The sequence below is a fragment of the Gloeophyllum trabeum genome (genome assembly GCF_000344685.1).
Source record: "Gloeophyllum trabeum ATCC 11539 unplaced genomic scaffold GLOTRscaffold_00002, whole genome shotgun sequence".
Classification (NCBI taxonomy): Eukaryota; Fungi; Basidiomycota; class Agaricomycetes; order Gloeophyllales; family Gloeophyllaceae; genus Gloeophyllum; species Gloeophyllum trabeum.
Window position 1 is genome coordinate 3,306,965 of NW_006920411.1, and position 17,569 is coordinate 3,324,533.

Sequence of the window (17,569 nt, forward strand, 5' to 3'; positions counted from 1 at the left end):
GTATCATTCAGTCTCCAGGCGTCTCGTGCAGAGGTATCTTCACTGGTGCTGCCGTCCTTGTAGGTGGTTACGACAGGGTCAGGCATAATAATTGTACCGTCACAGTGTCCCCAAAGGCCTTGGGACATGAGGTATGCCTTCATCTGCTGGGACCAGAGCGACCAGTTCGAGCCGTCGAGGACGGGGACAACGGCGATCAAATTGTTCGACATTGTTGCGGAGCGGTTGAGAGATCTGAAATCTGTATTTGAGATCTCATCAGTATCAGCGAAGCTATGCAGCCCGATAAGGGCGCACTGCTCCATGCTGTTGGCTCCATTAGGGAGTTACCCCAGGATCGATCATCAAGCCTGATGGCTGCTGATAACAGCGCCTACGGCGATGATCACGCATCAAGCCACACTGCAGCCTGTGAGGGCGCATAGGGCGATGCACAGGTGAGCAAGGCGCAACGCGCTGCAGCGAGTTACCGCGCAGACGCAAGCTGCCTATTTGGGCTCATAACCTGATGAAGAGTTATGGAGGCAGCAGCACGCACAGTGCGCCCTACACAACTCACCTGTATTGAGTGGATGCTGTAGCTACTGGTAAAGCTCGTATGAACGACCCTTTTTCATTAGGCAGCAGAGCTGCAGGGTTTATATACACTGTGGCCCATAGGCTGACTAAGCTACGTGGAATATCTATAATCCTACTGAGCTCCACCTATGATGTCACTGACCCACATGAGCTCCGTGCCCTTTGTACAATAATGGAATATACCAGAATGTTCCAGAGGGTTCCGGTATGTTCTGGTACGTTGTAGAACCTAGCAGCTAAGTCAGCGCCTAGTTCAACACTCACCAACTTCCCGAATGCTCGACAGCCGTCCCTTCCAAACCCTCCCCGCTCGCGGCAGCTCGATCTTTCCCTAAATCGATGGCTCAGCATCACCGGCACGCTAGAACAACAGGGAAAGACACTCACCACACCTGCTCATCCCCGCCGCCCATCCCGCCAACCCCGCTCGCCGGATGGCCAACCGTCTCTACATCGCCAACGGCCGACTTGATCTCCCGCAGACAGCGACATTTTCGCCAGCCCGTTACTCCAAGGACCATGCCATGCTCGCCCGCCGTCAGTCCGTCCCATCTTCGCGCACGCGGTCCCGAGATCGTCGGGTGTGTAGAGAGCGAGAGGAGCCCTCCGAGCGCCGAGACCCCGCTCGGCGGACGTCGGTCCGTCCCATCTTCGCAAAGCGGGGTCCGACCGTCCGTGATCTTGCCTAGAGAGCCGGAGAGACCGCCGGAGCACAGCGAGGAGAGCATACCGACAGCCCGCCGACACGTCCCGTCTTTGCGAAGCGGCTGCCGATGGCATCGACGGTACGAGGGTCTCGAGAGTGTCGAGAGCGAGAGCAACCCAGCATGCGACAACACCGACACCCCGCTCCCGGGACGTCAATAGTAAATACGACCCATCTTTGCGTGGCAGGGTCCCGAGTTTGCGGGCAGGGCTTGAGTTTCCTATAGACAGAGATGGCGGCGGCGTACAGAGCGCAGATACTTTGATTCGTCCCGTATTCGCGATGCGAGGTCGCACGGAGGCGCCAGAGGTGAGTGTTGCCGCGAGGCGCCTCTCCCGGGGCGGCGTAGCGGATCGGCGGAAGCGTCCTGGTGTTGAGGATGCTCCTCGCGGGAAGGAGATTCGTCCCGTCTTTGTGTACCGAGTCCCGTAGTGTAAGTAGTAGACGAGAGAAGGATTAATGATAGAACCCACGCAAAGTAATAGCCGGCGTCAAGACCGCCATGCAACGATACGCACTGTAGTACGTCAATTCGTTGGCAAGTGGTGATGGCAGAGGTTCGGATCCGGATTAGAGAGTATTTGCAGGAGGCGAAGTCAACTTTAGCTATCTGATCTGACACGAGATCTTAGGCAAAGTGAAACAGTGGTGCGCGTCGGAGCCATTCGCGGAAAAAGCTGGGGATGCGTTGGAAACTTTGACACAGCATATTACCCTATATGTAGGTATACACCCGATGCGAACGGGTAGGTGGTGCTGAATATCATATTTTTGGTGTTTGTGGTGCATTCGCATTATCCAAAGTGGGCTGTCTGCTAAGCGGAAAAAGTGTCCACTTCGCCTCCTGCAAATACTCTCTATTAGTGTTGTGCTGGGCCCGGCTTCAAGCCCGAGCCAGGCCAGGCCAAGCCCTCTCGCACTGAGCCAAGCCAGGCCAAAGCCTTGGTCAAGCCCTAACCTAGGGCCTGGCTTGATCTCGGAGAAGCCCGAGCCAGGCCCGGTAGGCCCGGGGCCTGCATACCAAATTTAGCACAAAGGGACAGGCATTGCACGTGAGTTTACATCATGGAAATCTCCGGACGCTTGAAAAACAGTTGCTCCAAGTGTCGCTTCCCTCTCGCTGGCACCCACATGCACTCGCAGGCAATGAAGGGACCATCGCTTGCGAGATCGCTGTCTTGGATCCTATCACAAGTCAAAAGGCTAATGGTCACCCAGATTGCCCTACCAGCTAGGTGAGATTCAGCCCCGCAGTACTGTATGCCGACGTTATCTGACATTAACGTGTTTCAGCAGTAGACTACCGCTTCGTCAAGTACCGTATAGAGCAGCTTTTTCTGCTTTATTTCAATTATTTGAGATCTCTTTTATGCCGATGTTTGCTGACTGAGCTTGGGGCCGCATGTGCAGACCAATGCGAGGTTGCACTAGGGCTTAGGACTGGTTCAGCGGACTTGTCGGCCGCCCAATCAGTTCATGCCGTATCTACGAGTTGTGTGGTACATGCGGGTGAAGACTGATGTGGATCGGGTCATGTAGATGCCCACACCTGTAGGTTTGAGGAGAGAGGCACTTAAAAAGCCGCACAACGAACGCTGTCGAGACACCATTCATTGACGGGTCTGCAGCTCATTGATCATGCATCCTGCGACTCCCGTGCTTCTACCTAGCTCCGGGAGGTCCATAGCCGCACGCCCCGTATGGCAGAGGTTCGCTCTTTGTCTAGTGACCCTCCTTGCCGCACTCTTGCCACTTTTCCTCTTTGAAAAACAACGTTCATATGTCATCAATGGCCTCCTGGATCACTTCATTCCAGGTCCCGCTTGTCAGGCGTCTTTGCAGCATGTCGACTCTATCGCGCGGCTGATAACAGCAGCCATAACATACTGCACCTTAGCACTGCTCGCAGCGGGTAAGTATTTTGATGCTTCAGGAGTGTGGGGTTGGCAATTGACAATGATCTACACCGCTAGTGTCATACTACTCCCCGAACCTTGTGCCACTCAACTGCCTGATCCCAGAGTCTGTGCGGACCGCTTGTCGTATCCGATACCGGCGCAACCATATATCTCACCTCCGCCTTGATCGATTCCAACGATTAGCAAAACAACAGCAATTCACGATCTTCGTCAAAGGTACAGATGGATCTGGGTCACAAAAAACAGTCCCCATTCGTAAGTACCATGTACGTTGGTCTCTGACAGCATCGCTAACTCGATTTAATGTGCAGTTGCATCCCCGACCACGACAGGGTGGGACGTCTGGTGCAAACTGCGGGAATTAGGATTTCTCCCTGCATCCTACATGACAAGTCATCGACTATACCCCGCTGGCATCAATCAGCAACGGCTAATGCTGAGCCAAACTCTGGAGAGTGCAGGCATAGGAAATTTGTCACACTTACACCTCCGTATCCTCGTGCCTGGAGGCAGTGGTATGTTAAGTACGTGTCTCTGCGAGAGCTAACTTCGTATCCTCCACTCAGAGTCCACCGTCGGCGGCGCTGGGCTTCGAACATCGGGCCGAATACTTAAGCCCAGTGATAAGATTACCAACAAGGACAACGTCGACCGTGGCAAGGCGATCGGGGCAGTTCGACCACTCCCCGAGTTGTTGGACAGCACCGTCAATGGCGCGGGACCCTCTCAATTGCCGCGGGGACCAAGCTATGGTAAGGATATCATCAATTTGGACGAGGATGAACAAACTCATAGGAGGGGAACAGCAATGTGTGAGTAACTGATAACTACTGTTGATGACTTCGGGGCCCTGATTGTATGTGTTCCGCCGCTGTGAAGTTTCGAAGCGAGCAATCGTGAGTGACACCGACGACGATGCTGACCCGGGGAAGCCAAAGAAGAAAGCCAAAGTACCTGGCGAAGATATCAATGAGATACCCGCGCTTGAGGAGGTTTCGGATGGCGAAAGTGACTCTGAGTCAGAGCCGGCAAAAGCGAAGAGGAAACAGGCCCGCACAAAGAGTAGGTCTATTGCTGTGGTGTCCAGCTATTTCACATTACTCATCTGCCACGGCAGAGACTACATCTCGTAAGAAGAAACCTACTCAGGAACAAGCCAAGGAGACGAACGAGCAAGGCATGCTGAAAGACCTCGACCACATCTCCGCTCCACAACAGGAGAGCTCTCGCCCTGACCCCACGGCCAATGTCAAACATTTCTTCGGCAAGGCTTACATGCGTAAGAAAGATGGTAAAGAGCAGAAAGTGCACGACTGCGCTATTTGCAAGTAAGTACGACCATAACCCTCATTGTGGAAAACTGAAAACACCTGCTACAGGAAGAGAAATTTCTCTGACTGTGCTAAGGTCATCGATGTCTCGACTTCACGGCGACATATGGCGTCTGCCCACAAGGTACGTCCCTTCCTGACTTATGCGAGTAAGGCAGCTGTCTCATACTATCATTAGCTCGAGTATCGACTCTGGTGCTCACAAAATAACTTCGTTTCGATGATAAAGGACGATGTCGAGGCTCGAAAGGCTCAAGCAGCAACCCAGCAAGACCAGCAAACGCTGGACAGTCATATCCGCTCAACGCCACGGAGTTCGGTGATCACCTACTCAGACGAGTCGTTCAAGGAGCTTGCTGTGAAGTGGCTGGTGAGGACAGATCAGGTGCGGTGTTCTTAGCTCGGGTTACACTCTTTGCCATTCCTGATATTCGATACAGCCGCTTAGTGCGCTCGAACACCCAGCTTTCGTCGATATGATAGAGATGGCTGCCAAGGCCAAGACACACGGGGTCACAATACCCACCAGAAAAGCTGCGCGTCACCAGATCATGAAGACATACCAGAAATATCTTGTTTCGCTGCGAAAGCGACTGAATGTGAGTGCCAATCCTCCGAATCTCTCGCTACCATCTGAGGCTCGTTTTTACAGGGACTGACGGTGCCGGGGAAGGTCTCGCTCACCTGCTATGCCTGGCAAGCGAGCAATGTCGATGGTTACTTTGCAGTGACCGCCCATTGGATCGAGGAGAAAGCTCCATCCGAATGGCATCTTGAAGGTGCCCTAATTGGGTTCGTCCGCATGAACCACGCGCACAGCGGGAAAAGGCTTGGACAGGCGCTTTACAAAGTTGCGGCACGGGTTGGCATTGCACAGAAGGTATGATTGTATCTCACTCTCCAGTTGTAAGTCCTGAATCGACTGGATAACTCTAGACCTTCATGATTACTTGCGACAACGCTTCGTCGAATCTCACGATGATGAAGGAATTCGCAGTGCAGCTGCGTGAGAAGCACAACGTCGAATTTGACCCGCTGCGAAGGAGGATAGGGTGAGTAACATGACAACCGATTTCCTTTGGAGGCATTCTAACTCTCCTCCATTCCAGCTGCCTTGCACATATCATTAACCTTGTGACCCAAGCAGTCATTTCGAGTAAGAGCCAGTCACCATACTACAATCCGCAAGATCCGGAGGCTCATACGCCAGATACTACCTCACCTGTCCGAGATGAGGTTGGTCTCGTGCGTGCTATTTCAGTAAAGGTTCGTCTTCCGGTGTACAAGGCTTCATGACATAGCTGAATGTACCCCAGGAGCGCTCCTCCAACCAACGGAAGGAACACTTCCGTAATATCCAAGCCGCTGCTGGCGTGCAACTGAAGGATATCAAAACCTTGCTGGTCGATATGAAGGTCCGATGGTCATCAACGTATATGATGCTCAATCGGGCATATGAGTTGCGTGACGTACGTCTCTAACCTGTCTTTATCTTGCTGGCTCACCGTGACAACTCTGGCATCTTACCAGCATATCTCCAAATTCATCATGGAGATAGGTCGTACTGCCAAAGACAGCGTGACTGCAATCAAGTTGTACGCACTTGAACTCAGCGCGGAAGAATGGAAACGAGTGAAGCTTTTCCAGAAGATACTCGGGGTGCGTCTGCTGCCCTGGATATTCAGTCGCTGTAACTAGCACTTATCCCGCCTTGTCTCCTTCCACCCAGGATGCTGATCGCTCTCAGCAGTGTTTGTCTTCGGAGAACGTCCCAGCCCTTCATCTCGGAATACCAGCACTTGAAGAGTTACATGTGGCCTGGATGGAGCGGCAACGGAAGGACAGCTACAAACCGTTTTCGGGCAGCTTGCAAGCCGGTCTTGATAAGATTGCGGAATACTATGACAAGACTGGGGATAATGATGCGTACATATTCTCGTTAAGTGTGTCTGTTGCTTGCTGTAATGGAGGATGCTAAGTTGTTTTCCTTGACAGTTCTAGAGCCGACAAAACGGATGGCTCACTTCAAGCAGTGTTGGTCAGCGGAACTACAAGAGGGCGTCGAAAAGCTCGTGAAGAAAGTCGTAAGTACTATGATTTTGCTCTCAGTACACATAGTGACCGTGCACTAGTTTCGGGACACATATACAGATCTGCATAGGGAGGGCCAGTCCGGGCCTACTAGTGGAACCGCTCGAAGCTCCGGGTTGAGGCGATACCCATCGATGCTTGCGAATCTCTCCGACGACGATGATGATTCTATCCCGCCGACTTCCTCGCGTGCTGCAGCCGGTAGCGAAGAGCCCTGGGAGGTTGAATATCGCAGGTACATGAACCTGGATGATGTTTTGATGTCGACACGTCTGCTGTCCAGTGGTGGGGGGTATGTCACAGTTACCTACAGAAGTTTAATGGGCTTCTATTAACAGGAGATCTCTACCATTAGATGAATGCTCATAGGTTTCCGACGTGGGCAGCCCTAGCGCGTGATTACTTGGCTGTAATGGCAACGTCGGTATCTAGTGAGCGCACCTTTTCCAGTGCCGGCATCACCATCACGAAACACCGGAATCGACTCAAAGGAGACATCGTCGAGGCTTTCCAAGTCCTTAAGTGTGCGTATAAGAAGGACTTATTCTTTAAGGATGCTGGACCATCATCCGTCACTGAGGAGGTACTTGAGAAGGAGGGGGAGGAGCTTGAAGAGGGATTAAATTCATTGGGCACGCCAGAGAGTGCTGGTGCGGAGGATATGAACATGTGGGTTGATGTTGATTCAGATGCGGAGGATGATTAGATGTTTGGTAGTACTAGGTAGTAACTCTATGGACATCTGTTTGACCCCATATAGCTCTGCAAGTGCTGTTCTGCTCGAGACACTGTTTTATCTTATAAGCCCTGGCCTGAGCCCGAGCCAGGCCCGAGCCAGGCCAAAGCCCGGAGTCAGGGCCTGGCTTGACTTCCTGACAAGCCCGAGCCAACTAAAGCCAGGCCAAAGCCCGGGGCTTCGAGCCAGGCCAGGCCCTGCACAACACTAATCCGGATGTGATCGCCAGGGCATCAAGGGGACTGGAGCGGCAGGTGCGCTCCGCGGACGTCGATACGTCGCATCAGTGTATGACGCCGTACTCGAAGAGACCGCCTGGTGAAACCGGGGGAAGGTGGTGGGGAATCGACGGTGGAGCAGGAGGTAAAGCGCGAGTCAAGCGTACAGACCGAGCAAAGAGAGCCATACGTTGGTGCCAGGGATACAAGCCCGTCCCTGCGACAACGGCCTGCGTGAAGTTGTTGTGTCCAATCTTTGCCTACCGAAGTGAGAGACTTAGTAATCAGACAGAGAAATAGAAGGTTGAAGCTCACAAAGCAAGCCTCCACACCAAGGGGGACATCGGCGCCTCGCTCAATGCAATGCCGCAACGCGCGCGCGTCGTCGAGGCAATACACTGCCGGCCTAAGGGTACGACATCGCTGGAAGGCCGCGGCAGTGAGTCAGACGCGTCGAGTGCATCATAGAGGCTTGAGGATGCGAATTTAGGGCCGCTGGCGGGACGCCGATACGCCCCGTATTGGCCTACAGGGCCCCGAGAATCCAGGTTGCGAAAACGAGTCGGCGAGATGAGAAGCAGAGCCTGACGGCTCTGCCGTCGCCTAGCAAGGAATCGCCCGAGTGAGTGAGCGACAAAGCGGAGACTTTACGTCCGCTAGCGGGGCGTCGATGTGTCCTGGCATCGCATTGAAGACGACGGGTTGGCAAGGCCAGACGGTAACGGGAGCTGGAACAATGCGCCGTGAAGGCGAAGGCATCGCGAGTTTGTGGGAAAGTGTTGGCAACACCATGAAGTTGACAATGCCGCCCTGAGCATTCGGTCCTGCTCCCGGGAGGTCGATGCGTCTCGTCGTCACCTCAGAGCGTCCGCAGACGAGAATTGAGGCCTTTAGTGCAAGGGGCAGCCTGGGCGAATGCGCCATTGTCGAGGAGATACGACCAGCTAAAAGGAACTGATCAGGGGCCGCACACGCCGACAATGCTGCCCTGACCCGCTGGTGGTGCGTCCATTTGTCGTGATGTTGCTGACGGCGCATTCGGGTTAGTACAGAGAACGTTGTGTAAAGTATCGAGGACTTACTGGCTCAGCCCGAGGATGCTGGGCCCTATGTCTCGTCTCGCGGGGGCCTTATCCATACCCACATCGCCTTGCTGAAGAGCCGGAGGGCGCGAGGGGGACCGGGGGTATGCGAGCGAGGCATTTGCGATGATATGCAGCTCGACTCGGCATGCGCTGCCCCGGAAGGGGTACACACGTTCTACGAGGCCAGATGACGGCTGAGGCGCTCCCCGTGGCTGTGCATACGGCATGAGGGGTACCCCATGATGGGGCCCGAGACTTCTCCTGCGGCCATAACGCTCGCAGGTAGCCGTCGTGTATGGATACCCGCAGATCGCCGACCATCTTCACCGTAGAGAGTAGAGGCGCCGAGACCGACGTGGCGACGCTAGGCACGTGCCTGAGCTCCAGAAGTAAAGACGGGCCGAGGGGGACGACGGTAGGGAACGTGGACGAGGTAGTTGTCAGAGAGGTAGAAAGGTAGCGGTGCCGAGTAAAGAAAAGGCGGGAGGGGGTAGACACGAGCAGAACACGTTGCACCAGAGCGTCGGAGTGTGGCGTCGACTCGTCGCGTCAATCCTGCAAGACAAGATATAACCGGTCAGAATGGACGAGAAGCACGATAGAGAGCGACATACCAAATGAAAGCACTCTCGGGCAAGTCGAAGGAAGCGGGTTGATCATGAGGTCTTGCACGAAGACCTCGAGCTGCCCAAGGACGATGTGCCGAAGAAGTCGGGGACGAGCGCGAAGCAAACGGTGCTCTGTCAGACTTGACGTGGTACCAAATTGGGGAGTCTGAGCTAGCGAGACGCGTACAAAAGCCGTTGTGACACAGCCGAGTTGGGGAGTGAGTCGGGACACAGAGGAGCGAAGACCATAGATTATAGATTGATATTGTACAAAGGACAACTATTGAAATGCTGATAAAGAAGTTAGCTGAGGAAAGAACAAAGGGAATCGCCTGGCGTACCATAGTTCCAAGGAGCCCGTTGAGACTGCCGCGACATAGCCTTCACCTGATGGCCTATGCGCGTCCGCGTTCGTCAAAGGACACGGAGATCTGGCCGCCAGACGCGCCTGTGCGAGTAGCACTAGTTCGCGGGGCGAGAACCTCGCACAAAGTCCCTGTCGTGCCGAATGCGGTGAACCCGACAGACTAAGTTAGCCGCCAGCGCGCGTACGAGGGGACGGGGTGGTCATCGCGAGTCGTCTCCTTCGTTTCGCCGCTAGCAAGGCAGGCTGGAACGACTTGAGGCTGGACTATTCGATCCAAGTCTGCAAAGTAACCACCACTGTTTTGATATAAAGGGTCGTATCCCGCGAGTTGAGAAACATGACACGAACGGGCGGTGGAGGGGAAGGCGATTCGCGGCAAAACGAGTCTTGAGATATCCATAGCACGTCGTTCAGACCAGTCTTCTTTCGCGGAGTTTCCTTTTCAGAGATGTATCTGGTTTCATTCGTAAACTCGTCCTATACACATTGCAGACGCACCGACCACCTCCTGAGCTAGAAGGACAGTGAGTTAGTTAATGCTCATCTCCCTCCTACTAGTTCAACAAGGAGCATACCCGAATTGATCTTCGACGCTCCTGGTCCTGCCACAACTCATCAACAATGTCAGTTTCATCGATCCACTCTTCCAGGGGACCAGTGCCATCCTCAAAATGACACATTCACCACCATACAACCCTCCACATATTCCGATTTTCCCTTCGCCGCCTTTCAATAAGACGCACAGGATACCAATATGTTCCTTGGCGAACTAAGGCTCCCTTCCCAGGCCTGTCATAAACAAACATGTGAGGTAAGCATGATATGTATGCTCAACTTCTTTACATTTGATTACTCACAGAAGGCGTTGAGCCAAGGTCTGAACGCGAGTCCGCCGGGAGCTGTGGTACTCGTGAGCATGCGACACAGGTGAGCAATGGACAAACATACCGGCGTCTCCCTGGAGGTGAAGTGTCAAATAATTCATTGTAGCGATCGGGTCGACACCGGTCACAGATAAATGGAACCTTTGTCTCAAGCTTGCTTGCTCGACCACCTTTTTGGCATGCCAGGTGCGACCAGTTCCGACACGAGTTACAGAATATAACTTCACCTATTATCTCAAGACTGTGGCCATCCCCTTCAAGTCCACAACGGCATTGGAAGCTGAAATTGTTACGGCGAGAAGTTGCACCGTTTGCGAGGGGAACATCAAGTGAGCTGGAAGCCTTGGAGTCTGGCACTATGTCAGACCCGGCTTTCTCCATTGCAGGGGTATGACTACCACAACCATGCTCGCTCTCACCATTTCTCCACCAGAACCACCCTCGGTATTGTAACCTTCGTGTTCGTAGTCGATTGTCCGATTACTGTAAGGGTTCCTTAGCCAGGAGCGCTTGTGCTCTGCCAGTTTCCGAAACCCAGCCCTGTGCACTGATAACACAGGTGCATGCTGTAGTGACTGAGTCGACACTTGTATGCCATACAGCTTCTGGAATTTGGCGGACTGGCCATGGAAAATTTTCTCTTGAGCTGCACTGCTGCCTCGCAAATGGTAGACAAGTGCATATGTCCGGAAACCGGGAGGATGATGAATATTTGGGCCAACAATATACATGACATGCTTGCCTGTCTCTTGCATAGCATATCCAACCCCAGATAGCCCGTCATACGTAATGATATGCCGATCTGGGGTAAGAAAACGTGCCATAAAGTGTGACTTTTCATCACTATAGAATGCCCTCCCCACTAGATCATATGCAACGCCGTCATTGACAGCTGCAGAAGACTGTGGACGGAGTAACTTGGGGCAGTCCCAGACACGTCCCTCGGATGAGACAACATCGATAACCAGCATGACTGGGAGCGAAAGGCAGAGGCGGCTCTCGTCAACATACCCAGAACATAGAGGTGTTCCATCTGAACTCCACCAGCACGAGTCGATGGACTCGGATTCCACACCGCTAGGTTTCATCCGTGCTGAAAGCCATTTCTGAATACTGCCACCGAAGCTTTCATGAGCGATGTCGTCTAGTTGATTGTAGAAGCTGTTCTGCACGGTCCTGGTGATATCAAAATGGGTTATTCCATCGGAAGGCTTAGTTTTGCGCCTCAGTGGACTACATCGGCGCATGATAGTGTAGCCGGTAAAATATGCACGGCCCCAAGATGCTACTCCACCATTGGAGTATCGCACGATTGCAGCTAACCACGCCTAGAACAGTTTTCAGTAATCATCCAGAGAGATCATGTCACGGTTCACGCACCCAAAGGGAATCAGATGAGTCCAGCAAGGTAATATAGCGACGCTGATGCAGAAACTTGCGGAATCCATCACGCTGCTCGACGAGTTGGGCCGATAGCTCACTATGTTCCATCCCTTGTTCAGCTGAAGCAATATTCCGAAGGTGCAGGGTATCCCACAATGCCCTCAAAGGCTGTCCCGGAGCTAACTGAGCACAACGTTGCTCCAGGTCATAGAAGTCACGGTGAACAGCTTCGTATATGAGCTGCAATGATGTATCCAGCCAGCATGAGTGCTTTGACCACTTGTAGCTCACATACACAACTTTCTTCTTCTTCCGTGGGGACTCCTGAAGCGTACCGTCATGTAAGCCAGTGTTACCAGTTCGCTTCCGACCCAATAGCTCCACTGTGGTATCTGGTGGTCTGCCATCGTTGCGGTTCCGGCGTACTTCTTGTTTATCCGGAGCCCGAGTTGGCTTAATCCTCCCAATGTGACCCGCCGTGATCTTCCAAGGCTCGGCTTTGCCATAACATATGAGTGTTCCTCCTGTATGAGTTGTATCAGTGTATAGTCACTCACAATGAACCACAATCCACACACTCACCCAGATTCGCATTTGCAACCACTGGTAGTAACTAGCAAAGGATTGGAGTGCCCTCAGGCCTTCCATCAAGGCGTGATCCCTGCCAACAGCTGAGTAGAGCTTGTGATGCATGGCCTCTTCCGCATTGGTGGTGTCAGGCAAAGCGGCCCATAGGTCATCAGTCATATGACGGTGACTTGGGAATAAGAGTGGAGCATGTGACTCCCGGAGCCACCACTGCAACCATGCTTGGGCTCGAGGGAACTCATGAACAAGAGTGTCCGCACGACTCTGGAAAGTCTCAATATCGTCAGCAGTCAGGAGACCGTTGACGAGGTGCTCGAAGACATCAGAGTGTCCATGTGGTACGATGTTCCCATTCCGCTTGATGCGAGTCGTCCCAGCCCGGAAGTGCTCTTGACACCCTTTCAACACACATGTGGCATCTGCCCGTAGTTGACTTTCAGAGCGCTCATCCTCTCTTTGCATCTTCCAAAACAACACATAGGCTTCTAAAAATCCTGCCCGCTGCACTTCTCCATAATCCATAACCTGTTTTCCATGTATTACGGTCTGAGAATATGCCTCTTTTAACAGATGATTGTACGAACCTGGGCAAGCATCTTGTCTGTGAGAACAATGCTTCGGTCTGCACACTGCTTCGCAATGCTGAGGAAAAGCGCCAAGAAGTGGCATTTGTAGTGCTCCGCACTTTGCCCATTTGAATATGAGAACATAACCGGAACCCAGCGTAGCAACTCTTCCGAGAAGGTTGAAGTGACTATCAGAATGGAATCACGGTCCTTCCAAAACTTGTGAGCAGCATCACTGACAAGACCGTTCACGGGCTCATTGAGAACAGCCTCTCTTGCAAGCAGGGATCGCATAAACTCAGTCTGAAGCGCAATGACAGTTACATGTCCAATCTGGCTCCAGACTATGAAGCCTGCATTTTCTTGGTCCAATTGAGCAAAGTCCTTGACAAAATTGTTGCCAGATATTCCCCCACGTATACTTCCTTTGATCCTCTGACGCTCTTTGCGCACTCTGTCTTGATTCACTAAAACTGGTGAAATGTCGGCAACAGACTCCTGTGGGCCTTAAAGGCCAGGTACGCCAACGAGAAGTTGTAGGGGGCCTGCAGCTGGATGCTGTGAGACAATAGATTCAAAGTGGACTCGCTCATCACGAGTAAGGTGGAGGACATGGGTTAAGCGTTCGTGATTGTGCTTGCCACCATTCACGTAATGTACCCCTCCCCGCCATGTATACAGCCTCGATACGATAGGGCACTTCTGATGCTGCAAAGTAGCACCACATTGGCAGGGTTGTAGGAGTTGTGAGTCAATTCCAAGCTTCCTGGTCTGCGGGCGAACAAGGATATCGCACCGCTCATTATCACATCGAATAACGCCCATGCATCGGCGTTCTGAGACTCGGCCATCCTGCCAGCGAGCTGCACTTGTGGAATGCTTGCCCTTTTTGTTCGATAGAGTGTTGCCTCGATATGACCAGTGCAACATCAGATGGCCGGTCTTCTCGAAGGCGGGCCAGTCAAAGTCAAGGTTGAGCACGCCATCTGGCCAACCATCCCATGACGGAGGCTCAGAGCGGGATGCACCATGCGAAGAGGCAGAGGAAGAACATTCTGATTCTGCCGAGGATGCGGTCTTCTCCTCTGTAGACTCCGCTGGGACCAGCTTTCGAGTTCCTTTGCTCTTTCACCATAAGGTGGGCCAAAAAGCACCAAGCCTGCGGTGTTTGGGCTCCTTGGTTGGCGCTGATATGTTAGCAGGAGCAGAGGGGCCCCTGCGTGGAGCGGTGCATAGGTCACCATGTACTCCATGGGAGTTGCTCTGTATGTAGCCGATTGTCTCCCCTAGAATAGAAGGATGTTGAGGGCAGATGATGCCATGTCAGATATGGAAGCATACCATGGACATTGAATACAGGCAATAGCCCTAGTGGCTGCTTGTCGACTTCGGAAGCAGGTTCATCTTCACGTTCTGGCCGGAAGTACTTCCGCACATGCTGTACAAACCCCTGGAAGGGTCTGTTGGACAGACATCACAGGAGACGGACAGAACAACTTACAGAAACTGACCATCGTCGCATATCTTGCACGAAGAGTGCTTACACTGTCGAAAGGGACTGCTGAGGGTATGTTGAGAATTGAATCACTCAGCGATCGTGCTGGACAGGCATATTTTGCACTAGTGCATAGGACATGATCAGGAACATGATCGGACTCAGGCCAAAAGCTTAAGACATACCAGTGACTTGATACCGATCGCGGATGTGATCGGCAGTTGAGTACTCGGCCTCGGAATGACTTTCTCAACTAGTAAGTGTCATGCTCTGAAGTGGACTGGCAGCACGGCTACTTTACAACATCTATGGTGAATGTCTTAGGAAAGTATAGTAAATATAGGAGAAGAAGGAGCAGTCTACCTGTTGAACTGTTGAGATCCTGACTGCGTATCCCGAGATTTGCCCCTGACACCGAGGTGGCGATGTGGTCGTGATCGCGAGGCAGCCATTCGATCTTGAGCTGAGCTGCTGGCTGCTGAATATTCTGGCGCAGGCCGTGATCCAACTGGGAGTCGTGACAAAGGTGGTCAATCGGGCGCCGAGCCGTGGCGAACTTGTTGCGAATCTTTGGCGAATCGTGGCGAATTGTTGACGAACTGAGGCGAATCATTGGCGAACCATGGCGAAGTGTTGGCGAAGTGTTGGTGAAGTGTGGCGAATCGTTGGGGACCATTAGCAAATCTATGGTGAACTCGTTTAGAGTCGGGTTTGAGTACAGTAAGGAAATAGTCTTGCGTACCTGTTGCTATCCTCCTCGTTGCCCATGTTGGTCGAACCACTTGTAGACAGCCCTGGCACCTAATGCCAAATATTGTCCGACTGCGAGCCAGGCTACATCTAGGTTTTGCCCCATGGACGGTCGTACTGGCAGTCCTCCAGGATTGTGGTCCGCGAAGTACGGCAGTCAAAGGGAGGCAGAAAAACAGAGTTGTTGAAAGCGGTACCTTGCACGGCGCTAGGGAGCCACATCCGTTGATGCCAAACGGGAAGCATGACAAGCGCGTATCTCGAAGTCGTCTTTACGTCTTGCCGGCATTACTCACGCTTGACCACCCTCATCCAACAACATAAGCTCGAGGGGCGTGAATATGGGATGAATTATCCCTGACATCAACGAGTTGTGGGATGTATTGCTACATGCATTACCTGGTAGTCTTATTGAGTAGTTGGGAGTCTGGAATTTGTTTACATAATTTATGCACATGAACTACCATTGTACACTTACGCTGTGAACAGGGATGGCCGTAGACACTAGGAGGAAATCAAGGACTAGTCCGGAGTCGGGAGGAGCGTGAGAGACGAGGACATGGACGTCTGCTATTCGCCCCAGGTTGACTCAATGCGGTGCTCGCGTTCGCCACGGGCCGACTCACAGCAAAAGTTCGCCACTTCGCCATTTCGCCACGATTCGCCACTGATTCGCCACTTTTCCGGTGCCCGATGATAAGCCTCAGGATCGTCTGACCCCCGAAAACGCGGATTCAGCACATCATACAAGCCCTCCGGAGCTTATTCGACACAGCACTCACACGCCACTAGGCTTCTATGGGCTCTAAAAGACTTTTTCTATTTAGCTCCAGACTTCCTAACATCCTCGAGGCGTACACGGACCCATTCCGCAATTTATCCCCGCGCACCGAAGCTCCGGAGTGACTTAACCAATGCGACTTCTAGCTGCATTAGCTCCGGGACCCGCGGACACTTCTATCGAGGGGTGTCTTCCTCATGCCCACCCTCCAGCACTCACTCCCCCTCATTTCCGTCAAGATACCGAAGGTGCGGACGCATACGAGTCACCATAAGGTCAGCATCAGTCAGCAAACGGCCGGAGGTAATTAACACGTGACCGGCGTGTCGCACGGAGTGATGGGACCGCTTGGGTCAGGTGGCGAAGCGTCGAGGCGACCTATAGGGGCTGGAAAGAGCAAGTGGGAGCGCAAGAGAGTCGTATGGTATATGGTATAGCAGAGGAAAGTGCTGAGCAATCCTGTGGGTAGTGGCATTTATTTGTTATTTATCTCCGGACGGTCGCAAAGCCATTCCTGTAGTATAAATTGTACAAAGTAGCATATAGAAAAACAAGTTTTTCGACTTCACCATCTCAGAGAATCAGACGTTACGATCTCAGCGACCAGAGAAGTTCGAAAGCGTCGAACTTAGCGACTTATAACCAATCCTAGCTTTGCCAATAGGCCTGACTCGTCGAGAGAAATATCTCCGCCATTGATTTAACTAGTTCCGGTGAGGCTCACGCAGCGAAACAAAATTAAACAACTCTTCCTAGCATCTTCTACTCCCGTGAGCCCGAACCTACACTCGGTTCCGTGGTTTGCAACTTTGTTTGCGACTTTTCGGAGATAAATACTCCGGAGCGTCCATTAGTGTTTGTTTCAGGCGTCAAGGTTTTGTTTTATTTTTCTAGGTCTTCCTACGGGCTATCCTACGGCGTCTTACTCCTCCTTTCCCCCTCAAACTATTAAATACCCTTCAGTTGTCTCGGACCGCCTTCACCCATATCACGGGGTTTAGGTTTATTTCTTTTGGTCCTTGGTGATTGTTGTGTGTCAGTGCATATCAGCGTTCGTAATGCGCATGGCGTGCATCCGTTGGACGATCGAGCGCATCCATGCGAGTCACGGAGGGGGGTTAGCGCCAGTCTGGAAGAACACTATAGACGAGCCTGCGTATTGGGAGAAGGTTGTGCTGGAAAACAACATACCCCCGGACTGGATTGACGACCTCAAGTCCTCGCACTTCTTGAAAGCCGAAGGACGAGACCTGGTGGGGGTGGGCTTCTGCGGAAAACCAATTTCCTGGGTGGTGGACGATGAGCTCTACACTTTGCTCAAGCGGAGGGTCGCGCTTTATTTCATCTGGGGCAATGCGCAGGCCTGGAAACAAAAAAGCTTACCTCCAAGGCCAGACTTCTTCTAACGCTTCTCGCCAGGTGAAGATCACATCAAGGTGTTCTTCGATCCACCTCAGCATTTCACCCTTTCCTACGCTGCAC

At 52.6% G+C, this 17,569-nt stretch overlaps 7 protein-coding genes across 7 annotated transcripts; 3 read left to right on the forward strand and 4 right to left on the reverse strand.

The window, feature by feature from the left end:
• Positions 1-691: 691 nt before the first annotated feature.
• GLOTRDRAFT_126161 (uncharacterized protein) lies at positions 692-1,307 on the reverse strand (the record flags this gene model as incomplete). The annotated part of the gene is made up of 4 exons (XM_007864548.1): positions 692-716; positions 763-808; positions 844-910; positions 972-1,307. 4 exons carry the CDS (start codon positions 1,305-1,307, stop codon positions 692-694), a joined length of 474 nt encoding a protein of 157 aa, XP_007862739.1.
• A 3,409-nt stretch (positions 1,308-4,716) lies between these two features.
• GLOTRDRAFT_24866 (uncharacterized protein) lies at positions 4,717-5,035 on the forward strand (the record flags this gene model as incomplete). The annotated part of the gene is made up of 2 exons (XM_007863456.1): positions 4,717-4,920; positions 4,976-5,035. Coding segments are annotated over 2 exons (264 nt in total), but the record flags the coding sequence as incomplete, so codon positions are not given.
• A 1,949-nt stretch (positions 5,036-6,984) lies between these two features.
• Positions 6,985-7,149, forward strand: GLOTRDRAFT_23951 (uncharacterized protein; the record flags this gene model as incomplete). Its single annotated transcript, XM_007863449.1, has 1 exon — positions 6,985-7,149. A coding segment is annotated over one exon (165 nt), but the record flags the coding sequence as incomplete, so codon positions are not given.
• Positions 7,150-8,439: 1,290 nt separating this feature from the next.
• On the reverse strand, positions 8,440-8,892 carry GLOTRDRAFT_126163 (uncharacterized protein; the record flags this gene model as incomplete). The annotated part of the gene is made up of 3 exons (XM_007864549.1): positions 8,440-8,524; positions 8,574-8,606; positions 8,663-8,892. The coding sequence occupies 3 exons, from the start codon at positions 8,890-8,892 to the stop codon at positions 8,440-8,442; spliced, it is 348 nt and encodes a 115-aa protein (XP_007862740.1).
• Positions 8,893-12,834: 3,942 nt separating this feature from the next.
• On the reverse strand, positions 12,835-14,063 carry GLOTRDRAFT_24197 (uncharacterized protein; the record flags this gene model as incomplete). The annotated part of the gene is made up of 3 exons (XM_007863450.1): positions 12,835-13,020; positions 13,080-13,567; positions 13,706-14,063. Coding segments are annotated over 3 exons (1,032 nt in total), but the record flags the coding sequence as incomplete, so codon positions are not given.
• A 1,023-nt stretch (positions 14,064-15,086) lies between these two features.
• On the reverse strand, positions 15,087-15,324 carry GLOTRDRAFT_126165 (uncharacterized protein; the record flags this gene model as incomplete). Its single annotated transcript, XM_007864550.1, has 2 exons — positions 15,087-15,240; positions 15,299-15,324. The coding sequence occupies 2 exons, from the start codon at positions 15,322-15,324 to the stop codon at positions 15,087-15,089; spliced, it is 180 nt and encodes a 59-aa protein (XP_007862741.1).
• Positions 15,325-17,145: 1,821 nt separating this feature from the next.
• GLOTRDRAFT_126166 (uncharacterized protein) lies at positions 17,146-17,493 on the forward strand (the record flags this gene model as incomplete). Its single annotated transcript, XM_007864551.1, has 1 exon — positions 17,146-17,493. One exon carries the CDS (start codon positions 17,146-17,148, stop codon positions 17,491-17,493), a length of 348 nt encoding a protein of 115 aa, XP_007862742.1.
• Between the last annotated feature and the right edge of the window lie 76 nt (positions 17,494-17,569).